We start from the raw sequence: 26,078 nt of genomic DNA, 5'->3' as shown, positions 1-26,078 counted from the left end.
TTGGTGTCAATATTTGTCCTGTCTTCCTATAATATTTGGGATATAGTTTATTAAATCTCCTTGCCCTACATTTGCTTAACAGATTTTTCCTTAAAAATATTGCCTATCTACTACATTGACTCCAAGTCATTTATACCCAGGGACCCACCTCTATCTACCTTTCTAAATATACTCGGCACAGCCACTGGAAGAATGAACCAGCCTAAAAAAGTGTTTCATTAATTTCAACATGTCCAAAATCTTCCCCTTAAAAACCTCCTTTTGTGTTTCCTAAGGTTATGAGAATCACCACCATTTATTCATTGTCTAAGTTAACAAGTGACCTTGATATTGTCTTTTTTTAAAATGTATGTCCAAATACCAAATCCCATCAATTCTTACACATCAGTTATCTCTACCTCCCCACTTCTACATTATTGGGACTTAAGTGCAGGCACAAGTAGACTTTTGCCTGAATTACAATGTCCCAGTTGGTCTCCTTTTTCCAATCCCACCACCTTCCATGCCTCACCCTGAATCTCATCTCTATAGAGAGGTCAAAATAACCTTTGTAGAATACAAAATAGCTCGCACATTCCTCTATCTGCATTGCATCTAAAGTTTTGTTTTTGTAATAGAGAGTTTGGACCCCTGACTTCTTTTCCAGTCGGACCCACCATTACTTCTCGTTCCTCCTGCCCCCCCCCCCTTTTTTTGGTCCTCCTGAACTACTTGCATTCTTTCAAGTACATTCAGCTTGCTCTTACCTCAAGGATTTTGCACGTAATAACTCACCACAGACTGATGCTCACTCCAACCTGGCTAACTCTTGCATCAAGTCTCAGGATTCAATTTAGACCTCACCTTACCTCCTTGAGGAATCCTTCCCTGGCACTCACACTCTTCCACTAGCCCCTACTATTCCATGCACACCCAGGAACTGGCACTTGGTAACTACGGTCTTTTCTTTCTTGTCTGTTTTTCCTGCGACACAGTAAATTCTAAGGGCAGGGTCAGTATAAAAATAAATAAATGTGAATGATGACTAATAAAAACTTTAATATAAAGCTACATTTGACAAGAACCTTTTCCCCCAAGCAAGGTTCAAATTTGTGTATACCTTGTGCAACAGATTATGAGATACTTTATGACTTAGATAATGTTTTTTCATTTCAGATTGATGTTGAAATGAAAAACATCCTATAGTCCTGATGCATGTGTGTGGTCTTGGGTAAGTATAGTTTTTAAAGGCAGTTAAGTATAGTTTTTAAAGTCCCAGATATGTACTTAAAAAAATCCAAGAACAATTTGAATAGTCTCCTTGCTAACTATCATCTATTCAAATTCATTTTACAGTGAAAACATTAAGCATATGGAAAAGTTAAGGAGCTTATACACACATACACAACCAACTTCTGACCCATTTAGGCCTAGAATCCAGGTCCCCAGCTTGGTACTATACCCATTACAACATCGCATTTAAGATAATGACTACATGGAGATCATTTCAGCAACTTTGATGCATTCAAAGTTTAAAGACTCAGTTTAAAGTCAGAATCCATCAAGTCTTAAAGAGAACAGGGTTCTTAGAAGGAAAGAGGCATTTTTCAAATTAAATCAACATGTTTAAAGTATTATCACTTGCTTATTTTAGATATTACACTTTCACCCATTAAAAAAAATACATGATGATGTTAAGAGCATAAAATTAACCTCACACCGTAAACTGAAGTTGACCTCAACTCTGCATGTTACAAGATTATTCTCTCCAGATTTAATTGCACTCATTTTAAAGATATTACTTTTGAGATTAAAAATGATGAAAATCATTTCAGTTTATTTCAGACCTTCATTGAACAGAGGCTTTTTAATGTTATAAGATTGTTATTTTGCTGATTTATTGACAACATTCCTCAAAATGATATGGAAGCAAAGACCATTGACTAAGGAAATCAAATCATTCCATCACATCCAATATAAACTCTTTGAACATCAAACAGTAAAAAAGAAAATCAACATCCTAAGAGGCAGGATAATGGGGGTGGTCACAGAAACTCTTGAAATTACCCACTCTACATTAAAATGTCCCTTTCAACTATCTATCTTTGTTAGCAAGTTATTATACTCCCTAAAGCTCAGTGTCTTTTTGTGTGTGTGTGAAAAAAGCATTCCAGTGTCTAGCTCTCAGCACTGTTATAATGATGAAAGGGAGGGAATGTATGGAAAACACCTAGGAAATGGCAGTCCTACCCACAAAGTTGCTGCTGCAGCTTCAACTACAGATAACATGAACCTAAACTCAAATGGGTTTCCCCCAGATCAGTCTTCTCGTATTCTAAATTGCTCTAGAACAGAATAGATTCTAGTATAGATTCATATTCTTCAGAGTTTTCTCTTACAAGAATATGTCAACTCTCCCATGGCAGAAGGGACACGTACTATTCATTCTGAAGTAGCTCCTAACACCTTTAAACCAACTGCAGCTGTCTATGCATTCTACCTCCGTGAGAGATGTTGAGTTATCTGTAGTGCGTCAATCTGTATCAGATCATCTGTATTTCATCAGATGTAGAGCTGAAGCTTTGACCTCAGGAGTTCTCATCCTTAAGTACACCTATGATCCCAGTCTTCCAGCCAACAGTGAGACACAACTTCGTTCTTAACTAATATCATATTATAAACCGGAGTTGTCCTCTTGACTGATATTGGTCCCCTCGATCACTTTCTTTCTTCAAGCCCCAAAATTCATCGTGGCATACCTCACTAGAGAGAGAATTACAGGTTCCTGTGAAATCCCAGGAGGCCAGGTAGCTGTTTTTCAGCTTTAGAAATAGTATTCCCTGGGTTACTGACAGATAAAGGCGTCAGGCTCCCATCACAGATTCAAGCTGGACAGAAAACACCACCAGAATCACACTCACTACAGCCAGGTGCTGGCACCTTGAGAGAAACCCATGAAGAAAGCACGAGTCTCCTGTCTCTCCTGTCTCTTCCTCAAAGGCATAAACTCAGTACAATGAAAGATGGAATCCCTCGAACTGTACAAATTGAACTATGGTATAACTCTGCTGCCGCATCTCAGTGGGTTTGGTAACCAAGGGGTAGAGTTGACATATTTGCCTCATTACAAAGTAGAGGGGATTTGATAAAAACTTACACTAAGTGTTTTATAAAAAAAAAAAAAAAAAAAAACTACTCTCTCAATCCCATGACGAGGAAGGCTCATGTGCTATTGGTTGCTGCATTTTTTGTTTTGGCTGTAACCATTCATTCTCTGAGTGCAAAGTTACACACAACATTAATTCAAAGAAAAAAAGAAAAGCTACGATGTACCTTGACATAACAACAGTGATGGCCTTTTAGACAGGTCTTGGGAATTTCTTACATTTTTGGTCTGGACCCATGAATTGGGCCATGCTGGATATATGCGTCATGCTAGACAGGTTTCTCTTTAAACATAAAAATAACCAGACCTTATAAACATCTGCTAAGCGATATTATGACTCTTGCCCATTAGCTGTTTTTCTAACATTTATTTTCATTATTCTTATAGATCTGGTTTTGAAACCACCTGGGAACATCTGATGGCCTAACCTAAGCAAAACCAGAGCTCCTGGGAAGACCAGTAGGATACTCCCTGCTTTTTATCAGCTACAATATCTTTATACAATGATAAGTTTGATAATTTGCTATGAAAATAAATATAATGCAGACCACAAATGTTACTGAGGATAATATTACAATGTTGATCTTCAGCTCTTTCCCTGTGATTTTCACAAAGATGCTGTTTTAGGCAGCCCCAACCTCATGAGCACCTGCTTTCTTCTAGTTCTCTGCTGTCTTTCTAGAAGATCCACAACATTAAGTATACAATTTCAAATTCCCAGCACACTAAGCTCCCTTTCTTGATTGCTTCTCAGGTTTAATAGGAACCATTAAGGAAAAGTTAGCCAGACTTCTATCATAAATAGCCTGGGATTGCGCACTTCTTAAAGAACCACTACTGCCTTCCTGAGAACACCTTTGTGCTCCCAGCTACAGGTTGTGTGGCATTAAGTAGGTAACATCTGCCTTGCATAAAAATCTCTGTGGTCTGAACATTTTTATCTTTGCTAAAGATGAGCCCTCAGAGCAATTTATTGGGTCAAAATTCTAAAAACCTGATTTCAGCTTAATTCAACTTACCACATGTACACCACAGAAGATATTATTTCTGTGTGCTTCCTTTGCTCAGGGAAAAATGAATGTTCTAAGTGGACAGGTTTTGTTTTGAAAAAACAGTCATACCTTTAGAATAAGCACCTCGCTGAAATCAATACAAGCCAAGGAAAGCTTCTATATTCATAAGTAATTGCCTGAAGGGATTTACATTTATCTCATAGTGGATGTAGAGTTATATGGCAGAGATGAAGCAGATTTTGTAGCAAATATAAGCGGAGTTACATTAACCAAAATCATCCTTGGTCATGCCTCAAGATTCTAAGTCTTCTCACCAGGAAGAATATATCATTAACTAAGCCAAGGTCAAATCCTCAAGACTTTAGCGGCCAGTAACTGGAAAATAAAATGCCTGTCTCCTTGCAGCTTCTGTAGAAGGGGTCAGTCTTACATCCCACAAAGATTCCAAAATGGGAGATTAACCTCAAGTAGAAAGTTCTTCAGATGCCTCAAAGAAAAAAAGGGGGGCAACAAACTATGCACTACATATTTAGGCAGGATTTTAAATTTCTTCAAGTCCTTTTTTACTTCCAAAGTATCTTGGTGAAGCTTCAAAACCAACTCTGGGATGTAAACATTATTGATAAAATTAAGAGAATGGAACTCCAAAAAGGCAAATGAGTGGCCTACGGTAACAGGGAAGAACAAAGCAGAGACTTAGCCTTCAAGTCCAGATGCCGTGCCCATTAGTCTTGGAAGGTATATTGGAAGAATGTGCTCCCTGATGAAATTAGTTCTGGAAACAATATAATGTATCTTCCTTGAAGAGTCACAATCGACCGAGTACAATTTAGTGTCCCTAATTTAACCACGGATCCTTTTTGAGTATCACCCAGAATTATTGCTCTGTAAAATTAATCTTGGAAAATTCTGCTCTGTTCTTGAGAAATCATTCATAAACCACTACAATCATGCCCATTTTGGTCAAGCATTTTTATGCCTGACCAAGGAGAACCGGGTGCTTTTTGTCACTAAATATTCAATAAATGTTATATAATGGTTGAAGTAGTTATATAATGTACACACAGCAGCATGTACACACATGCCTGCAGGTGCACGTACACACAGGTGCCCACAGGTGCACGTATGCACGCAGGTGCACATACACACAGGTGCACACAGGTGTATGCACACATAGGTGCGTGTACACACAGGTGCACACAGGTGTGCATACACATAGGCACACATACACACAGGTGCACGTGCACGTTTTCATGGTTCCCCTGAATATATTTCTCAGCAAACTCTGAAAAACTTACATTGCTTTTTTTTTAATATTAAGGATCTCTGACCCAAATATACCATCATTATAATACAAGTTTAAATTTGAGACTTTATATGCATAATTATGCTTATATTTGTTACATTTTGCAGAGATCTTTTGAGAAGATATTGTCAAAATTCACACTTACTTCCTAAGTGCTTTTCGTCATTAAAGAGATGATTTCGAATTTCCATCTACTGTCAACCAGAAGTGATTTAACTCGTTAGTGTCTGTTATATATAAACTATCCTCCGTTTTATATGCATTACCTATCACCTTCTTCCAAAAACAAGGTACTCACCATAATAGAAACAAACACAATTCCTTGTTTCTAAAAATGGCAATCACACACTGTATCAGTAGGGGTTCTCCAAGAGACAGAAAAACAGGGAGAGTTCATAGAACTGGCTCACCCAGTCATGGAGTGGCGAGTCTGAAGTTCACGAGGCAAGCGGACAGTCTGGAAACGTACACAGGGTTTCTGTGTTACAGCCTCGAGGTAAAAATAGAGTTCTGCTTTTAAGGCCTTTGATTGGATGAGGCCTATGCACATCGTAAAGGGTAGTAATCTCTTTTACTTAACATCAGCTGGTGATTGATGTTAATCACATCTACAAAATACCTTTACAGCAACCTCTAGCCTAACATTTGACTAAACAAATGGCCACCATACTCTAGTAGCCAAGTTGACCCATGAAGTTCAGCCATCACACAGAACTGGAAATTGCATCGTCCTATACAAGACTTAATGTCTTTCAAACTGTAGTACTAACACCCTGTGTTTTTCTAGATGCCTAAATCACTCCACAGGTGAATCTTTTTTTTTTCTTTTTGTACGTTTTTTTTTTTTTTTCATTTCATTTTACTTTATTTCTTTTCAGTGTTCCAGAATTCGTTGTTTATGCACCACACCCGGTGCTCCCTGCAATGCATGCCCTCCTTAATACCCACCACCAGGCTCACCCAAACCCCAGTCCCCTCCCCTCCAAAACCCTCAGTTTGTTGGTGATTCTTTTTTTTTTTTTTTTTTAGTTTGTTGGTGATTCTTAAACCATCACCTGAAAATCATCACCTTAAGTGGTCTACACAGGAATAGTATATTAATACCTTTTCCTGGAAATTCTTAAAAAAGCAAAGCTCCTTTTTATGGAGATTTTAATTTAAAAACATAACAAGGGGAAAGCCTTTCTATTACGTCATTTGATCCAACAGCAATATGCTCTAATGAAACAAGAATTGAGTCAACTTCACAGTTTACCCAATTTCCAAACAGCTAGAAATAAACAAGAAGACTAAGAAGCTTGTGTTTTATGACTCTTTCTGTGTACCCCTCCCCACCATCAAAGCCTGGCCTTCACCCAGTGTAGAGACCAGCGATTCTCAGAGATTCAGTTTTAATCAGTCTTGAGTGGAACCTGCTGTACAAAAGTCTAACTCACTGGTTTAGAAGCCTAGTACATGGGGCACTTGGGTGGCTCAGTTGGTTAAGCATCTGCCTTTGGATCAGATCATGACCTTAGGGTCCGGGGATCAAGCCCCCAAGTCGGGCTTTCTGCTCAGTGGGGAGTCTGCTTCTCCTTCTCACTCTCCCTCTGTGCTCTCTCTCTCTCTCTTTCCTTTGTCTCTCTCCCTCAAATAAATTAAATCTTTAAAAAAAAAAAAAGTTTTGGCACCCTCACCCAAACTAGAAAAAGGGAAGAATCTGAAATCAACCAGTGAAGGAATGCTGTCAATTATGGAATGAAATGTTTGTCTCCCATTACAGAAAACCCGGTCATGGATAATCAAGTCAAAAGATGGCCTTTCCCAGAGGCAGTTTCTTCCTTGTCCATTTCAGGATCTGAGATATTCTTTTCCCCACCAGGCCAAGAAAGTACCTAACTATTCTTTCCACTACATGCACCACTGCAAGTCTTATAGTTTTACAATTAATTCTTTCCAGCAAATTCCAGTTTGCAGTTAACAATCATACCCACTTACCCATCCACCAAGGAGGGGTTCGGAATTCCTATATTGCTTCTGCCCCAGTAAGAAAGTTTCCAATAATGGATTACGTGTCTTTTTCATGCTACAAGCCCAGAAACACAGATCCTTGCAACCCTGGATGCTGCACCGCGGCAAGCCTGGCCAGGCGGGACATGCTTGCTTCAAATAAAAATATCTTTGCCTCCACCTTGTGGCTAACAGACCTAAATGCAGATAGCTGTGCAGAAAGCAATTCTGAAATCAGATTTTCATAAAAGTGGGAGGGACTGATCACCTTGTGCTACAGCTTTGTTTAGAACAACATGAAAAGCCAAGTTAAAAAAATGAGCAACCATTATTCCCAGAGATTTTAGCAACTGTGTGAATTTCGCCATTTTGTACACAATAGGCCAGATGATCTAATTTTTTTTTTTCATTTAGTTCTTGAGGATGTTTAAAAATTTGAGAAAAGAAAATTAAGCCACTTTTTTTTTCTTAAAAGATAGCATTAGTGATGGAGTAGGAGTCTCATTTCAATATTAAACTCCTGCTAAGTTTAGGTAAGAAAATGTAAAAAATAGTACAATACTTCACTTTTTACACACTGTGTTGTTGTCAATAGCCGACCTCTGTGCTTCCGAACCAAATTACACTGGAAGACACGGTTTGGGATAAAGAAGCTTTTAGCTGGTTAAGCATCCATCTCCTGCTGAGGTCATGATCCCAAGGTCCTGAGATGCAGTCCTGCCTCTGGCTCCCCGCTCAGCCCAAGTCGGCTGCTCCATTCCCGTCGACCACTCCCCCTGGCTCCTGCTCGCTCGCTCTCTCTCAAATAAATAAATAAAATCTTAAAAATACATACATATTAAAAACAACAACAATAACAACAACAACAAGGCTGCAAATCCCTCCCAGAGCAAGGGACTGGGGTTTTTATGGGGAAATACAGGATCTACAGGTTTCATCAGGAGCCATGTATGCACTGCCAGCCTTAGCCCCCTTGGGTGTGGTACCAGGTTCCTGAAACAAAAGGCTAAGAGAGGAGGAGGGGAGTTTTTCAGAAAAGAGTTAAAAGGTTTCTTTAAAATAGAGCTTCCTTGATGGGGCTCCTGGGTGGCTCAGTGGGTTGGGCCGCTGCCTTCAGCTCAGGTCATGATCTCCGGGTCCTGGGATGGAGCCCCGAGTCAGGCTCTCTGCTCAGCAGGGAGCCTGCTTCCTCCTCTCTCTCTACCTACTTGTGATCTCCGTCTGTCAAATAAATCAATAAAATCTTTAAAAAAAAAAAAAAATAGAGCTTCCCTGAGAGCTTGGGCGGCTGGGTGGGTGCAGCATCCAAGTCCATTTCCGCTCAGGTCAGGATCTCGGGGTCTTGGGTTCAGCTGGGCACTGAGCCCGGGGCTGCTGGAGATTCTTTCCTCTCCCTCCGCTCCTCCCCAAAATCGCTCTCTAAATAAACAAACAAATAAACAAATAACTGTTGTTGTAAACAAACAAATAAAATCTTTTTTTTTTTTTTTTTTTTTAAGATTTTATTGACTGGGGCTCCTAGTTGGCTCAGAGGGTTAAAGCCTCTGCTTTGGGCTCAGGTCATGATCTCAGGGTTCTGGGATCAAGTCTCTCTTCGGGCTCTCTGCTCAGCAGGGAACCTGCTTCTCCCTCTCTCTCTGCCTACTTGTGATCTCTGTCAAATAAATAAATAAAAACCTTGGGGGAAAAAAAAGATTTTATTGGTTTATTTGACAGAGATAGAGCACCCAAGCCGGGGAGCTGCAGAGGGAGGGGGAGAAGCAGGCTCCCCGCAGAGCAGGGGGCCTCATGCGGGACTTGACCCCGGGACCCTGGATCACGACCTGAGCGGAAGGCAGATGCTTCGCTGACTGATCACCCAGCCGCCGCGATCATTTTTTAATATCGAGCTTCGCAGGAGCCCTGGTGCAGCCGTTTTGATGTTTGTCCAACTTTAGGCTCTTGAGCGGTTTCAGTGTTACTTTTTCGGAAACTTTCCCGTCTTATCTGGTTCCGTCTTCGTCAGATTTACCTGAGGCCGAGAATCTGGTCCTGCTACGACTAATGCACAGGGGACACGGGCTCCGCGGGACGGGCTCGATCCCCCCGCAGAGCCGCACGGAGAGCGCAGCGCCCGGTGCCTCCGGACGTCGGGCGTGGCGGGACCACTAACGCCCCGACCCTGACTGCTCCGGCCGTGGCCCGACGCGGCCGCTGAGAGCGGTAGCAACCGCCAAAACTGCTCCCCGGTGGGTGCGGACTGAGCTCGGGGTTTCCCCGGGCAGTTGCGCTCGGGCCGCGGCGCGCCCGTCCCGAAGGCGCTTTCCTTCGCAGAAGCTGGACCTGCGTGGAAGCCACCAACCGCGGGGCCCCGGGAGCATCTCCCTCCGGGCGCTCTGCGCTCAGGCTCCCCGCAGGCAGCCTCAGGGCAGCCGGCCCGTTCCCGCGGCGGCTGCAGGTGCCCCCGGTTCCCAGGACAGACCGGCGCAAGCTGTCCTCTCGCGTCCGCCCTGGGCAGGCAGGCGGCGACCCTCCCGCTGCGTCTGGCCCGCAGGCCCCGCGGACGCCCCAGCGGCTCGGCGAGGAGACGACGTGCGCTGCGGTGTTTGATCCACGGAGTTTCCACCGTCGGTACAACATGTTTCGATCAACACATGTGTCCTCGCAGTGGGAATGCAGAACCCGTCAACCCGCTCCAAAGGCTGGGGAAGTGATGTATTTAAATAGGGATCAGATCCCAGCACAGATTTGCTGGCCAGAAGGAAAATCACCAACATTTTTAAAAAATTACTTTCTAGGTTAGTAATCTGTGGAGTAGTTCGTAGAATAAGTTTAGATATAAAATTAGATGAAAATAATAAACAAATATAAACACAGAATAAGGTCAATATTGCTTCGAACTTAACATCAAATAAAGTGAATTCGTCTCCAATGAGCTTTTGTCACCCAGTCTGTCATATCTGGCTCCTTGTCATTCATACGTTCCCAGTTATGATGTCTCATACACTCACGTTAAACCAACAAATACACTCAGCTGTTGCTCTAATTTTTAATTATCTGTATGTAAAAAGCAGAGAATTAGGGGCAACGGGGTGGCTCAGTCAGTTAAACATCTGCCTTTGACTCAGGTCACGGTCTCAGGGTCCTGGGTTTGAGCCCCACATCAAGCTCCCTGCTCAACAGGGAGTCTGCTTCTCCCTCTGACCCTCCCCACTCTTATGCTCTGTCTCTCTCTCAAATAAAATCTTATTTAAAAAAAAGCAGAGAATCACATAGCTTTGCATCGTCAGTTATTAACACAAAGCAATGATGAAACCTGTGATTAATTTTGATACAAGTAAAATCAACACTCTCATCGGTTGGCAATTATATATAGTCATTTATATAATTTTTAATTGGTAAGTCTATACTTCAAAATGGTGGCTCCGAGCATTTCCATGTAATCATGGAAACACTGAGTGAATATAATGCAAACATTACGTAAAATTGTCTGACATGTTAAAATTTTAGAACTGCATCATTATTGCCGTGCATATATGATAGATCATCGTTCCTGAAAATAGACCGCCCAGGTCTTTCTTCTATTACTTAGCTATTCCTGAAAGACAACCATAAGCCAGGATGTGCTGCAGTTTAATACTTAACTAAAAAGAAGAGACAGTTCTCTCCGGAGCACGTGTCTGTGACACTGATCACTGTCTCCACTCTTCTGAAATTTACGAGACGAGTATGCAAAACATGAAAGGACTGGACTTCCACCTAGAAACTCGGGCTTTCAGAGCATACCAGCTGCAAGACCTCCATCTACCCACACCTTTGTTCATGCTCCAAGGGCAACGAGGTCATCACTACTTATCATTCATCTCCTTCAGGAAGATTTGAGACAAAGGAAAGACAAGAAGTAACAAGTCATTTGAACACCACTGTCTCTCTGACTTGCCTACCTAAGAGATTTGATTCTTTTCTGCTGCTTTATACAAAATTCAGTACCACTGACCCCTTTCCAATCGGAGATGGATCTGTGACTCTGCCAGTCCAGAACACAATCTTTACAAAATAGAATCAAGGGTTGTATCTCGTGTTCCTCACCCCCCTCTCCCTCATAAAAGACTCTTTTATCTCATCAACTAAGTTGCTAAGAACATCAGTGGTGATTAGGACTTTTCAGGATGGAGCCCCTTTCTCTATGCATAGATAATTAAGAAAACACATGATTTGATTTTAAACCCAGCCACAACACAACTTTAAAATAATGACATTGTCCGGACTTAGTGAAGTTTCATTTAGAAAGGCATACTTTCCCCAGCCACCATCTGCACGTCCAGCCTCTGTGTTAAGCCACTCCCTTTTCTCTTAACAGCCAGGCTAGGGGCACCAGGGTGGCTCAGTCAGGTGAGCAGCTGTCTTCAGCTCAGGTCATGATCCTGGCACCCTGGCATTCCAGGACCCAGCCTGTTTTGGGCTTCCTGTTCAGCAGGGAGTTTTCTTGTCCCTCTCCCTCTGCCCCTCCCCACTGCTCATGCTTTCTCATTTTCTCTCAAACAAATAAATAAAATCTTAAAAAAAAAAAAATAGCCGGGCTAAGAGGGAACTTGTGGTTCATCTCTACATTCCGCAGGTAGAACAGAAAGAAGAGGGATTTGGGGGAAGGGAAGATGTCCCTCTTCTCATAATCCATCCTTTATTTGACCCCCAAAATGGAAACTTCTCCCCTGCATCAGGGGGTTAGGCAACAACTAAGCCTCTTCAGAATTTAAAAGGAATGGATGATACTTCTTTCTTCAAAGCCTACAAGAAGCAATAGTACTTGACCAGTCCCTCTCGTGGGCCTAGGCACACAGAGCTCTAACTCTGGGCAACAAAATTTAAGATGCCCTATTCTCCCCTCTGTCCAGCCGGGACCCCCTTCCCTCCCACCAAGGGGCTAGGCATCTATCAAGCCGAAGGGACATGCCCACCCTAAAATCAACTCTTCCTCCTTCCAGACCTTATTCTAGTACCCAGGATGCCAGAATTCCATTCCATTCCAGCATCTACATAGGTCTTCTCTCTAGGGGGACCACATGATTGGTGCGCCAAGAGGCACTTGTTTGTAGAAGGTGTAGATAGGCTTTAGACAGATGGACCAACATGTGCACGTGCATGCTATGAGATCGTCACAGTGGCGGAGAGAGTTGGATCTGGGAGGGAAACCGAGACAGGCCACAGGGTCAAGGCGGCCTTTCTGCATTTTGCCAAGTTCTACTACAGAATTCAGAGGATCTAAGAATTTCAGACCTGAACCTGGATTTTCAGGTTGTTATAAAATTACGTTTGCCCAACAAGGAGGATAAAACATATTTTACTTATTTAACAGTTTGTCCGATGTATTTGAAACTGTCAAATATTTAGATATGTGCTCTGTGGGCCTCTGTTTCTCCCTGTCCACCTAGGCCAGCAAGTCCAGGTCAGGTCCTCATTTTACAGGTACTGAAATGGATCAAGTCGGTGACTTCTTCCCCCGACGCCCACAAAAACATGACAACAATACACTGCCTCATTCACACAGGCTTCTTTTTTTTAAGATTATATTTATTTATTTGGCAGAGAGTGATCACAAGCAGGCAGAGAGGTAGACAGAGAGAGAGGAAGGGAAGCAGGCTCCCGGCTGAGCAGAGAGCCCGATGCGATGCGGGGCTCACACAGGCTTACCAGAGAATTACATCCAGGCTCTTCAGCATGGTGACATCAAGCAAGCTGCCGGCACTCTTTCCTCCAAGGCTGGAAAATCATAAATGTGAAGGGAAACTAAAATGATGTGGAAAACTAACAACCATAACGACAATAATTATGAGAATCTTTGGAGAGTCTGAAGGCTGGGGAATCCCCTAAAAGTCGTCTTAGTCTTGGGAACATCGAACTGGGAGACAGGTTGAGTGGAGTGGATTCAACCCTGGGCAGTGTAAGTGGAAGAAAGCTTCTATAATCTGCTCAGGCATTCAGGAAACTTTAAAATGTTAGTAAGATCATAAAACATGAGCTGAATAAATGAGAAGACAGTCCATGCTCTTGAAGGGAAGAACTCACTATCACCAAAGTATCAATCCTCTTCAAATGTATAAGTTAAATACAATCCCCGCTAAAATTCCAGGTGAATTTTTAAAAAATTCATTCAAAATCCTTATTTGAAAATGAATGCAGAAATTTTAAGATCTACAAGAAAGAAGTCAAAAAAGGAAGAGTAATGTGTGGGAATGTACATAAGTAGATATTAAGATATAATTAAAAAAAACATACAAAGAGTTAATTAAAACAGAATAGAAATCCAGGTCTATATGGAACTTAAAACTATAGTAATGGCATCATAAATCACTGTGAAAAGGTTGGATTGTTTTGTAGCTATTGTGACATTTTTCTTCAATGTGTAGAAAAAATTAAATTGGAATGTTATCAAATAGATAACATTTGAAGATACAAAGGGACTAAACTCTTTAAGGTAAACTTAGAATACTCTGGAATTAATAGGGAAGAATGTAAGTAAACATATTCATAACATGGGGTCAGGAACAACCTACTTCAAAAAGATTCATAAAAGGACAAATCTTAAGCAAAATAGTGGTAGATTTGCAATTCTAAAACTGACAAGGCATTAAAATTTAGAAAATAAAAGAAAATCCACACAGAAAATAAAATAAAATGCACCATCAAATGACCAGGGGGACTACAGAGGATTTTCAGGGTAGTAAAGCTATTCTGCACGGTTCTGTGACAGTGGACAAAGGACATTACACATTTGTCAAAACCCACAGAACTGTACAACCCAAATGCTGAACGTTAATGTACGCAACTTCAAAAACATCATTTATGAAGTCAAAGACCAGAGGAAAGAATGCAGACTATGACAAGAGAATTTAACTGTATTCTAAATGTACGAAACAACTTCACCAGAAGGGTCAGGGGAAATGGTGTCAACCCTCACAACTTTAGAAACCAATGAAGTCTGTTAAGACGAAGGGCGAAAGGAATAATGCATAAGCACTACACTCCAGCTGATAAAGTTATTTCCCGTGGAGATACTTGTTAACAATTCTGGTACTGCTACCATGTGTGCTGGAACTGAATTATTAGTAAGTGGATGGAAGATACTAGGAGCCAAGTTTCTCACTGTTGGAACGGACATTTACAAATAAGAGAGGCGAGGAGGCTGAAATGATCCAGGTGGTAATGGAGTCGAGCTGGAGACATCAGTAAGAACCCATGTTTAACCTAAGGTAGCTACAGATGGTTACATACGGAAATATTTATGAATATGTGTATATACACTGGGTTTCATACACACACGTGTGTGCTTGCTCTGTCCACAGAGAAGGCCTGAAAGAAATGATAATTCAGAAGCCATGAACATACCTAGCACTCTGACCCTAGTTTCTAATGCCATTCTCACCAACAAAAGGAGTAAAGGATCCTAGGAGAAATGACTGTTAATAATCAGAATCAGCCTAGAGTATATTGTAGTATCAGGAAGACTGGAAGTGCTCAAAAATAGGGGGAAAAAAAAAACCCACGAAGACTGGGGTAAGTCAGTGGGACAAAGGAGCCCATATAAAGAGTTCCCAGTGGTCAAAGCTGCAACAAAATATATACAGTAGTACTGAATTATAACCCAAAGTATAAACAAATGTCCATGAGTTAGTCCACACTGATATAAATAAATGATTGTGTAAATTAATAAATGAGAGAGAAGAGACAAAACTTCCCTGCAAAAGCATTACAAATAAAGTATGTGAACTTTTTCCCCCTTAAAAAAGGGACCATAAGTCCCCACGCCTTCTGCATAGATATTGCATAGCGAATTTCTTCCAAAGTATTCTCTATGTTTAAAAAGGGGGGAGAAAAGAGATTTTACAAGAGAGAAACCTGAAGAACACTGCTTTGGCCAACTAATCAAAATCAACATCAACAATCATAAATCATGCTGATGATTGATATGATGGAATGAAAATGAAACTTGAGGGGCGCCTGGGTGGCTCAGTGGGTTGAAGCCTCTGCCTTTGGCCCGGGGTCATGATCTCAGGGTCCTGGTATGGAGCCCCGCATAGGGTTCTCTGCTCAGCAGGGAGCCTGCTTCCTCCTCTCTCTGACTGTCTCTTTGCCTACTTGTGATCTGCCTCTGCCAAAGAAATAAATAAAATCTTTAAAAAAAAAAAAAAAAAGAAAATGAAAATGAAACTTGACTTCTGTGGCCTCCCTCCTAAAAAGCTGTAAACTCAGTTTATTAATGAGAAAAACATGAGACAAATTCCAAGAGAGGGACATTCTATAAAATACCTGGGCCAGTATTCCTCAAACTTCTGTCAAGTTCATCAAAACCAAGAAAAGTCTGAAAAACCATCACTCCGAGAGGAGCCCAAGGAGACCCAAAGACTAAATAAAATGTGATACCTATTTGGGATCCTGGACCAAGAAAGTGTATGAGGTAAAAACTAAGGAAATCTAAATAAACTATCGTTCATTAATTGTAAAAAATGTATTATTCAAATGTAAGATGTTAATAGGGAAAGCTGTGTGGGAGTCAGAGAGAAAGTGTGGGAACTGCACTGTGGGCTCAGCTTTTCTCTAAATCTAAAACTGCTTTAAAAAAATAAAGCCTATTAATTTTTTAAAAATGTAATTTACAGATGAGGAAATCCAAAAGCCTTAAGAGCATATAAAGAGATAGTCAAACTCATTAATTATCAGACTAATGCTAATTAAAACAACCATGAGATATCACTTTACGTCTGTGAGACTGAGTGAAATTACAAAGCTGGGGTTGGTGGAGATCTGGGGACAAAGGCCCCCTCATGCACCGCTGGTTGGAGAGCAGGCTGGTCTACGCGTTCTGGGAGGAATCTAGAGGCTCGTAGTCAATTACACATACACAGAAACTCTGTATGTTCTGCACCTGGAGATACATAAAACATACCAAATTTTCACATGGTCCACAGGAGAATATGCAGGAGAATGCCTCTGTAGCACTGTTTGTGCAGGCAGAGAGTCAAATGAAAACTGGATCTCCAGCCCTAGCCTAGAAGAATAAACAGGTAGAATGTTAAGAATAAACAGGTAGAATGCTTTGGCCAACTAATAAAAATCAATAATTTAATAAATAATTAAAATCTTAAAAAAAAAATTAAGGCCTGAGGACTTCCTCATTCCTACAATTGAGGTCTTGTCACCTCAACACCATGGGATGTTGCACACATGTTAAACACAGCAAACAGTGTATGTATAGCAACATGGATCGGTCTTAAAATCACAGTGCTGGCAAAAAAAATACAAAACACATGGCATTTTTATACATGACCATCTATGTTGATTAAAAATACATACACGCATAGGCAGAGGGAAATGGGGTATGAGGAATGGGCATAAATTAAACAAGAGCTGAGCCTTCCGTGCCCCAAAGATGATAGTGTGCATTAACTGAAGGGTATGATTAACATCATTAACTTGCCTTTGGCACGTGAGACCCAACAAGAGAAAAAGATCCCAAGTCAGATATAGAATTAAGGCCTGATAGGGCGCCTGGGTGATTCAGTGGGTTAAGCCTCTGCCTTTGGCTCAGGTCGTGATTCCAGGGTCCTGGGATCAAGCCCCGCATCGGGCTCTCTGCTCAGCAGGGAGCCTGCTTCCCCCTCCATACTGCCTGCCTCTCTTCCTACTTGTGATCTCTCTCTCTCTCTCTCTCTGTCAAATAAATAATTAAAATCTTTAAAAAAAAAATTAAGGCCTGAGGACCTCCTCATTCCTACAATTGAGGTCTTGGCCAGCTATACACTGTCCACGGTTTTTCCAAGAACTCTCCCACAGTCTGTGATACTAGCTGAGGGAGATGTAGATATTATGTGGTGTCCAGAAAAATTCTCCATTGTAAATTATTTAGGGCTCCCGTACCCATGCCTCCTTGGCACAGGCCCAATCTGTCATAAAGATACCACTCGCAGAGATCAGGTGCACCTGCGGTCTCCTGCCCGGGGACCAGTAAAGCCAGGAGCAGGCCACACTTTTCATCTTCTATGCGCTCTTGAAGAGTAGCCTATGTTGTCATTTACACTTGTAATACCAACCGACTCGAACAATTGCTAAGACAGAAAAGTGATAATGGCTCCCCAAGTTTGAGTCCTGCCACAATGTCCTAACCCTCACATGGTACTGAGCAGTGCCAGAGTCTCAGAAGAAACTCTGATCTGTTCAAGACATTGAGGAACGACTGTCCAGGGAACAGAATTAGTTCTATGTGGTTGAAACAGAGACTGGTTCACGAGAAATGTTATCAGACTCATGATTCCATTGAGTTAAGACTAGACTTTAATCCCTTCAAGATCTCTAACTGGAGCCATTGATAACAATTATTTTAACAGCTGAAAATTAGTGTGGACTATGTGCCAAGCATTGTTCAAAACAATTTTAACTGCACTACTTCATTCCAGCACACACACACAAAGCTCTATGAAATAGCTGCAATTATTATGCAATATTTATGTGAAAAAGCAGAAAATTTACAACATAGGACATGAAGTGACTGGCTGAAGGTTACCCTCAGTAAATGGTGGCGGAGCTGGGATTCAGAGCTGAGCAGGCTGACGTCAGAGCCATGGCCTCAACTCGTGTGTGTGTGTGTGTGTGTGTGTGTGTGTGTGTGTGTGTGTATACAGCACTCCCCATAGCACATACCCTTCCCAACATGTATATACCTCACTGCAACTTCTCTAAATTATGCCAAAGTTACAAAAGAAGAAGTTTTTCATGGTTTGGTCAGGAAAGCATTGTCTACCCATATATTCTAATAGCCAGCTTCATTTCGTTTATTTTTGTCTGCATCTGAAGATTTTAAAGTTTCCTTCCTCTCTTACTTCCTTCTTTCCTTTCTGATACTGCCACAGAATTGCTAAAGATATGGCAGAATTTGTTTTAAAGACTCTATTTATTTATTTGAGAGAGAATGAGAGAGAGAGAGAGAGCATGAGAGAGGGAGAGTCAGAGGGAGAAGCAGACTCCCCACCAAGCAGGGAGCCCAGTGTGGGACTCAATCCCAGGACTCCAGGATCATGACCTGAGTCGAAGGCAGCTGCTTCACCAACTGAGCCACCCAGGTTCCCAATATGGCAGAATTTTTAATATGTGCCCAGCATTTTGCAAAATTGAAGATTATAACAACTGATAAGATACTTGGTGATAGTTCCCATCTATTGAAGAATTGTATCTAGAACATACAGAAAAGAGGTAAAAATAAGAAAAATCTTTAAAATCTTCCCTATGGTTGAGATCCTCCAAAAAAAAAGACAAGAGCTCTTTTTTTTCCTGATAGAAGTCTGTTTCTCTCTGTCCCGGCCCCCATGCTATTTTTCAAAAACACCAGCACCAAATGAAAATGGCTCTTACTCTCCCAGATATTCAGTACATTGTTTTAGGTAAAAGAATTGAGGAAACAAACTAGCAAATGTGACAAAGAGAGAAGAAGTCACCATTTTAAGTTACTGTCCATTTCATGCATAGATTCAACAAACAAGTTCTTACAGAATGTTTTAAATCTTGTATGGACCCTGATATACAAAAAAAATTTATCAGAGGTAGAAATAAAAATCTATTTTTAAATAAGCATCTACGAAACTTGCTATAAAATTCCTCTACTGCTAAGACTATAGTGGCATACAGTGTATTTTATTGATGTATATTGTGTATTCTATTATGTATACTCTATTAACTTTTTAAATCTAACCAACATTTTTAAAAATATTTATTTATTTGTTTATGTGAGGGGGGCAGAAGGAGCGGGGAGAGAATCTCAAGTAGACGCCCCACTGAGCGTGGAGCCTGATGTGGGGCTTGATCTCAAAATCCTGAGATCATGAGCAGAGCTGAAATCAAGAGTCAAACACTTAACCGACTGAGCCACCCAGCCTCCACTAATCTCATTAACTTTTCTAAAAAATAATGACCAGCAGTCTATTGACAGCCAGTGTATTTGAAGGCTATCATAAGTTATCAAGTGCCTAAGAAATAGAAATTTATTCTAGTGTAAGCTTTAAAAAAAAAAAAAAAAAAAAAAAGACCGCAATGGTAGATCAAGGTGGAGACATAGCCGTAAAATATATAGATATGGAATGGAGACATAGATATATGTCCATATTATACATACTAGCGTTCCCTTCCAGTACTATAACTAAGAACTATCTGTCAAAATAAAAAGTTGAGTGATACCACGTGTGCTGAAAGCCTCACTATACTTCAGGCAAATACACTGATTTTGGAGTCTGAATCGAAAGGAACTTCTGTTTCCCATCAGTGGAGTACCAGAGGAAAAGAGCACTGAGCTGAACAAAAGTAGAGACCAGAGTTTTATATATACACATAAAATCAACTCCCCAATCTGTCCCCCAGTCCCATCTGCAAAATATTGCCAGGACACTAAATAACCTCTCCAATTCCTTGTCATCCTTGTATCTCTGACAGCAGTTTACTGTGTGTGCTGGTGGTGCGGCTCCAAGCCCAGGTTCTGAAACTTTTTAAAAAATATTACCCAAATGAAACCAGATGGGATCGGGAGGGAGACAAACCCTAAGAGACTCCGAATATCACAAAACAAACTGAGGGATGCGGGGGGTAGGGGGAATAGGGAGAGGGGGGTGGGGTTATGGACATTGGAGAGGGTATGTGCTTTGGTGAGTGCTGTGAAGTGTGTAAACCTGGTGATTCACAGACCTGTACTGCTGGGGCTAATAGTACATTATACACTAATTTAAAAAAAAAAAATTTTTTTTTAAATAAAAAAATATATTATCCAATTGTCCCACTAGATGGCAGCAGAATCCTGGTTACTGTACAATTGCAGGCCTTGCGTTCTGCCTCTGTATCATCCTGAATCCCACTATCAAAAAGTTAATGGAAGGACTTTGCCACGGTTATCAAAACACTTGAGTTTCTCTCTCAGCTCTGCTATTTATTAACTGTATGATCTTGGGCATATGAGTGTGTTGAGGTTTCTGATTACCTACCACCACATTAAAGGACATCTTCCAGATCTAACGCTACGATTGAATATTGTTGTCATAGCAAGAACATGATGTGTTCAAACACGAATGTCTCTTTTTCTACCTTAAGCCATTCAAACTATCTGCATTTGGCACGAAGAAAATGTCCATTCTCTCTCTGTGAGACCTTGGACAATTAACAATATTTTTGTTGCCTCATCTGTAAAATGGGGAAAATATTAGTATCTCTAAGTGGTGTTATAACGAGTAAACAGATATGACAAGTAAAGTGGTTAATAAGTGTTAGCTGTGATAATTTTTTATTGTTATGGTTTTGCTCCATGGCATCTGGCCTCTCACAGACCATATAATGGTCCTACCAGCGCTTTCTCCTGAAACTTGAGAGGCTATGCCAGTGGCTTCAGGCTGACTCTCCCTTACAAGCTCAGAGTCTGCACAGGACCAGCCCACAGGTCCAGGAATCTCTCAGAGAATCCTCCCCACTGTAAGGTACTACAAAAAGTTCCAGGCTTGGATATCTAAGTCCTGAAGGGATCGAGGTGTTCCGCCTCAATCAGTTCTCATTGAAACTCCTTGAAAGAGCCCTGTAAGTGTCCTCTGATGTGGAGCCATACCCTGGAATCTCATGAAGTCCTCCTTAGGGAATGCAGGGTGGACCTGAAGGCCAGCAGGTAAGGCGGGCGAGCTTCCGATCTTAGCAAAACACTGCAGAGACTAGTAACGGAAAGATACCTATACCTTGATTGCAGAAGCCAATATATCTGGCTCCTCCTTATACTGGCTCTCTTGATTCACCACAGTCATCCATTCTATTACTTCCAAATTAACATACTGTGTTATGTATTATGTGACAAGAGTTGCCAGCTTCTCTCAGGTATTGGTTTAAAGCCTTGAACACATAAAATATTAAGGATGCCAAAGACATCAAGTCCTGAAACAGAATTCCTAGGAGTCTCTGTGCTGCTTTGACCTCATTAGCTATCATCGCTTTGAGAATATTGGATGCTAATAGCCAGCAAAATTAAGGTGCAAAGCAAAGCAAAACTAGCTGGAGTCACTACCAGGAACCATCCCTTAACTACCTACGTTGCAACAAATTTCTCTCTCTCTTTTTTTTTTTTTCTTTAACTCTATGTTTGGTGTATAATTTATTTAGCAGTAATATAGATGTATGTTGATGACTTGCTTTGTGCAACAGGATGAGTCCGGCCAGGATATCAGGACTGACAAGCAGAGATGAATCAGAGAACATGGCCCAACCGCCCCGGGTCAGAGCCGGTGGTGAGAAGGCAGCACCAGGGGTGGGCCAGGCCTGGAACACCCAGCACCCTTACATGCTGGCGGGGATGAGGATAAGAGCTTCGAGACTTCAGAGCATCCGGAGGTCTGAGGCTGCTGGAGTCATGAGGAAACCAGAGAAAGCGGTGATGTCCCCTTTCATGAGGCAGTGTTAGTAACCCGTCCGCTTCCACCACTGATTCTTGACTCACCAAGGATGCCAAAGGGCCTTCCAAAAGGCAAGTAAGATTAAATAGTTCTCCCATGCCTATCTCAGCTTTAGAAAGAATAATGAGTACAAAATAAAAGAACAGCGGAGCGGGGAGAAGAGGCCAACCTCCATTTACGTATTCTTTAGCTCAGGATACAGTTCTGCTAACAGACCAGACCACACGGCTCTCAGAAGGGCAGACACCACACCTGGCCTTTTTCTCACCAGCGACCCGTCCGGTGCCTGGCACTCACACGCTCCCCGTAAAGGTCTGCCCTCCTTACTGTGGTTGCGGATGATAACTGGGTAGACACGAACTCCAAAAGTCTGTGATCGTGTCCTGCTGAGTGACCAAAGGACAGAGTCGTAAACCCCCTGACCTTTAGCCCTCTCCTGTTCTTGGAGCTGAATTCATATACGAACACACAAAAGAACATCACCACCCCAAATAAGAAGGGAAGCCAGGATATATGCTTCAAAGGAGGCAAATGCCCCACATGCCTGTTACAACGGGGGACCACCGGCACCCTGAACACCACTCCCAGGACTGGTGAATTCTTTACAATCGCTTCGCAAACAGTACAACAGGCGGCAAGTCAGAAGACCTGTAGCCTGCACCTGCTGTGGGCATCCACCGGCCGTGAGACCGGAGAGAGTCATTGATTTTTTTTTTTTCTTAAGTTAGACTAACAGGCTAATTTCAGCAATAATAGCCCATTTCAGCAATAATATTCTGGTTCTAAGCTGATCATGAAGAAGAGAAAATTGAATTCAACAAGGGCCAGCCAGCGTTCCTGATCTGTATAAATTCCCACACAGTCTTTTACTCTCCCTAATCCACATACTTTTCAGTGTGTGAACAACTAAACTGCTTACAGGAGATTTACTAGTGACATAAACTCAAGGAGGATTCCAGCAAATTACATGTAATCATCTTTCTGTGTGCTTTAGAGCAGTGTGAACTCTCACTGTTCCAACACGCTCCTGAATTTGTTAATGGTGAGCATGGAAAAATTAAAAACAAAAACAAAAAAAAGCGAAAAACAAAACAAAACAAAAAACCCTTTAAACAGCTTAACGTTAATCTTTAAAAAATATATATAAGGATCTTTATTCTTTATTCAAGAAATTTTATATGTAATGATCTTTAAGTTTCCCCAGATGTCACATGAAAATGATGGTGAGCAAGTGTTAATAAATGAAACTATCAGAAGACAATGATGGGGTCAGCGGGGAGGCAGAGGGAAGTGAGCCCTGTGGGTGGAATTCTGGGACGCTCAGCTAACATTCCTGCAACCCTGAGGCTCCCCATGTATGGTGTCTTCAAGGAGGGATAGGGGCGGGGGTTGTTGTGTTTGGGAGCTGAGACAGCCTGGGTGACGTTATGAGAAGACCCCTTCACGTGACCGTTCATCCACACCATCCCACCAGGGTGCCCCTTTCCTCCACCAAGGCTACGACTGCAAAGGTTCATCCTTCAACGTGCACTACCTTCCCATCTAATACACATTTTCTATCCAGTTCCAGTTGGGAGGAAGACAGAATCAGCCTTCTGTTCTGCTTCTCCCACTGAATGTAGCTAGAAACTGAAAGGTAGTTCGTGCAACAGGTGGGCTAGGAAGACGACAGGATCTGGAACACCATGGAAACAATGGGATATTTACCTTTCTGTACCCCTGCTCTCCCCTGGCCTAACTGCCAAAGTGCCTAAACCCAGAGGTGAGCATTAGTGAACCAGGCAAACCTCCCTAGTCTAGGCTTGAGGAGTGGTTGAGGGGTCACTTGCCAGCACGGAGCAGGAGGGTCCTCAAGGGTCTAAAATCTGAAGAAGGAACCCCTACTTCCCTGCTTGGAAGAGCTTTGGTACTAAGACCTAAGAGAGTGGGGAGGGAGAGGTAAAGTCTCACTGTTTGTCTCCCTCTCTCTCTTTCAACCTCCAAGCTACAAACACTGGCAGAGCCATGAGAAATGCTGGCAGAGCAGAGTAAATCAGATTTCAGATTGCTGGCAGCAGGACTTAAAAGGGGGGCCTTGGGGACATGGAAAGGCATGGGAAAAACACAGAAAGGTAGGAGCTCAAGGAAGCCATCTTCCAGAGTTGGCTGTGCACTCCTGGTTGCACCCCCAATTTAGGCACACACGGGGCTGACCCCAGATGCCCCAGGAAACATTCTGAGAAGTCAACTAAAAGCTCAATCATTGCCCAGGTACCAGACTTGCAAATCAAATATGGTATACTCACAGGTCAGATCCAAACAGGACTGCAAAGACTTGGAGAGCAGGAACGAAAGAGGGGCTGTCACAGCAGACTCAGCCGACACTGAAAGAAAAATGAGGGGACATGACACACATGTCTATGCACATAAATTTGATGAAATAATATAGATGAAATAGACTAATTAATAATTGTTCAAAAACCACATAATACCTAAATTTATCTGAGATAAAACCATACAGGAGCTCAGAAGTTAAAATCAAAGTATGGGCAGGTCTGTGTTCCTTCCTGAAAGCTCAAGAGGTGAATCCTGAATCCTTTACGTAGCCTCTTCCAGGTTTTAGAGGCCACCCACATTCCTTGGCTCATGGCCCTCTTCCTGTGTCTTCAAAGCCAACTTCACATCTCCCTCTACCTTTGGTCTGTAATTACATTTCCCTCTGACTCTTCTGCTTCTTTCTTCAATTTTTAAGGACCCTTGTGATCACACTGGGCCCACCCAGATAATCCAGGATAATCTCCCTATTTTAAATCCAGCTGATTAGCAACTAATTCCATTTGCAACCTTAATTCTCCCTTGCTATGTAACTTGACATACTCACAGATTCTAGGGATTAGGATGTGGACATCTTTGAGTGGCCATTATTGATCCTGACATAGCAGACCAAGTACTACCTGATGAATTTTAAGAATCCAACATGGAATTTAAAAAGATACTGGGATGTTTAAGGCAAAGCTAAAGCTAAAGAAGGATTTCATACATAAGCCAAAGAAAGCTTACTCATATATGACTGAAAATTCAAATTTTTTCTCATAAATTCTCCATACCTTGTTAATGTTACCCAAAGGTCAGTAATGGTTTGGGTCAATAACTCCATAAGCATTTTAAAGTCCATTTGGGGTACCTGGGTGGCTTAGTCAGGTTTCGACTCAGATCATGATTTCAAGGTCCTGGGATGGAGTATAGCATAGGGCTCTCTGCTCAGCGAGGAAGAGTCTATTTCTCCCTCTCCCTCTGCCCCTCCCTCCCCTTTGTATGTTCCCTTGCTCTCTCTCTCTCTCTCTCTCTCTATCAAATAAATAAATAATTTTTTTAAAAGGTAAATAAATGAAAGTCCATTTGGTGTTCTGTGTGGTTAGGAAACCAAAGGAAGACACCATGTATTATAAAATAAAAGCCAAACTGAATTTAGAAATGTATCTGAATTTAGAAATGTACCTGATAAATGTAATCATAGAACACAAAGAAGCACAACTTACTGATGCACCTAAAATAAAATGAATAGATTTTCATTAGTGGAGGAAAAACTCTGGGAAGAAAATAGAAAAATGTATAGAAAAATACCATAATAACCAGAATTATTCTTACACGATGTGTGTTTTTGAAAAATAATCATGTGATTAATCATATAATTATGACCATATAGGGTGAACGGAAGCAATATTTATAAGGACAATACCCTTGGGTTGAAAATAAAAACATCTCCATCTGACAATAGCTAATGAGAAATGTAATCTAGGATTCTATTAGACAGAGGACAATCTGTAGCTTGTCAATAGACAATATTGACAAGTGATTGTTGCTCTGTGTTAGTAAGTATATTTCTGGGGAACAGATACACCAATGATTCTCAAGCTTTCTTCCACAGAAGATATGCAATGGTCATAAATGAGATTGAAGTTCAATTTTCTATACAGTTTCTATACTATTTCTATACTCTTTCTGATGCCACCTTTTTCTTTCACTCCAGGTAATATAGTCAACAATTTGAGAATTAAATTCATGTTATTATAGATATAACACAAGAGCCCACTAGCTTCTTGAATTTTCCCTCCTTCTAATACCTAAATAATTACCATCTGGGTCTCCATTACGTATGATGACACAAAGTGCTCCTTCATAAGTTCTGAGAATCTGCAAATGGAGCT

The 26,078-nt window shown here is 41.5% G+C and overlaps 1 protein-coding gene and 1 long non-coding RNA gene across 2 annotated transcripts in view; one reads left to right on the top strand and one right to left on the bottom strand.

Moving 5' to 3' along the window:
* The window catches only part of GC (GC vitamin D binding protein), a 33,373-nt gene extending 27,719 nt beyond the window's left edge, over positions 1–5,654 (top strand). Inside the window, exons 12-13 of the mRNA XM_059385149.1 lie at positions 1,156–1,210; positions 3,533–5,654. Of these exons, the coding sequence (XP_059241132.1) occupies positions 1,156–1,185 (30 nt within the window). The 3' untranslated portion in view covers positions 1,186–1,210; positions 3,533–5,654. The remainder of the gene's footprint in view (positions 1–1,155; positions 1,211–3,532) is intronic.
* A 3,018-nt stretch (positions 5,655–8,672) lies between these two features.
* On the bottom strand, positions 8,673–24,442 carry LOC132015895 (uncharacterized). The gene is made up of 5 exons (XR_009403816.1): positions 24,363–24,442; positions 24,177–24,254; positions 16,377–16,478; positions 13,124–13,192; positions 8,673–8,872 (listed from the first exon to the last, which is right to left on the bottom strand). It is a non-coding gene; the product is annotated as an uncharacterized LOC132015895 (long non-coding RNA).
* Positions 24,443–26,078: the final 1,636 nt, after the last annotated feature.

The sequence above is a fragment of the Mustela nigripes genome, chromosome 1, assembly GCF_022355385.1.
Source record: "Mustela nigripes isolate SB6536 chromosome 1, MUSNIG.SB6536, whole genome shotgun sequence".
Taxonomy (NCBI): domain Eukaryota; kingdom Metazoa; phylum Chordata; class Mammalia; order Carnivora; family Mustelidae; genus Mustela; species Mustela nigripes.
Note: the sequence above shows the minus strand (reverse complement) of the source record. Positions and strands in the feature narration are given on the sequence as shown.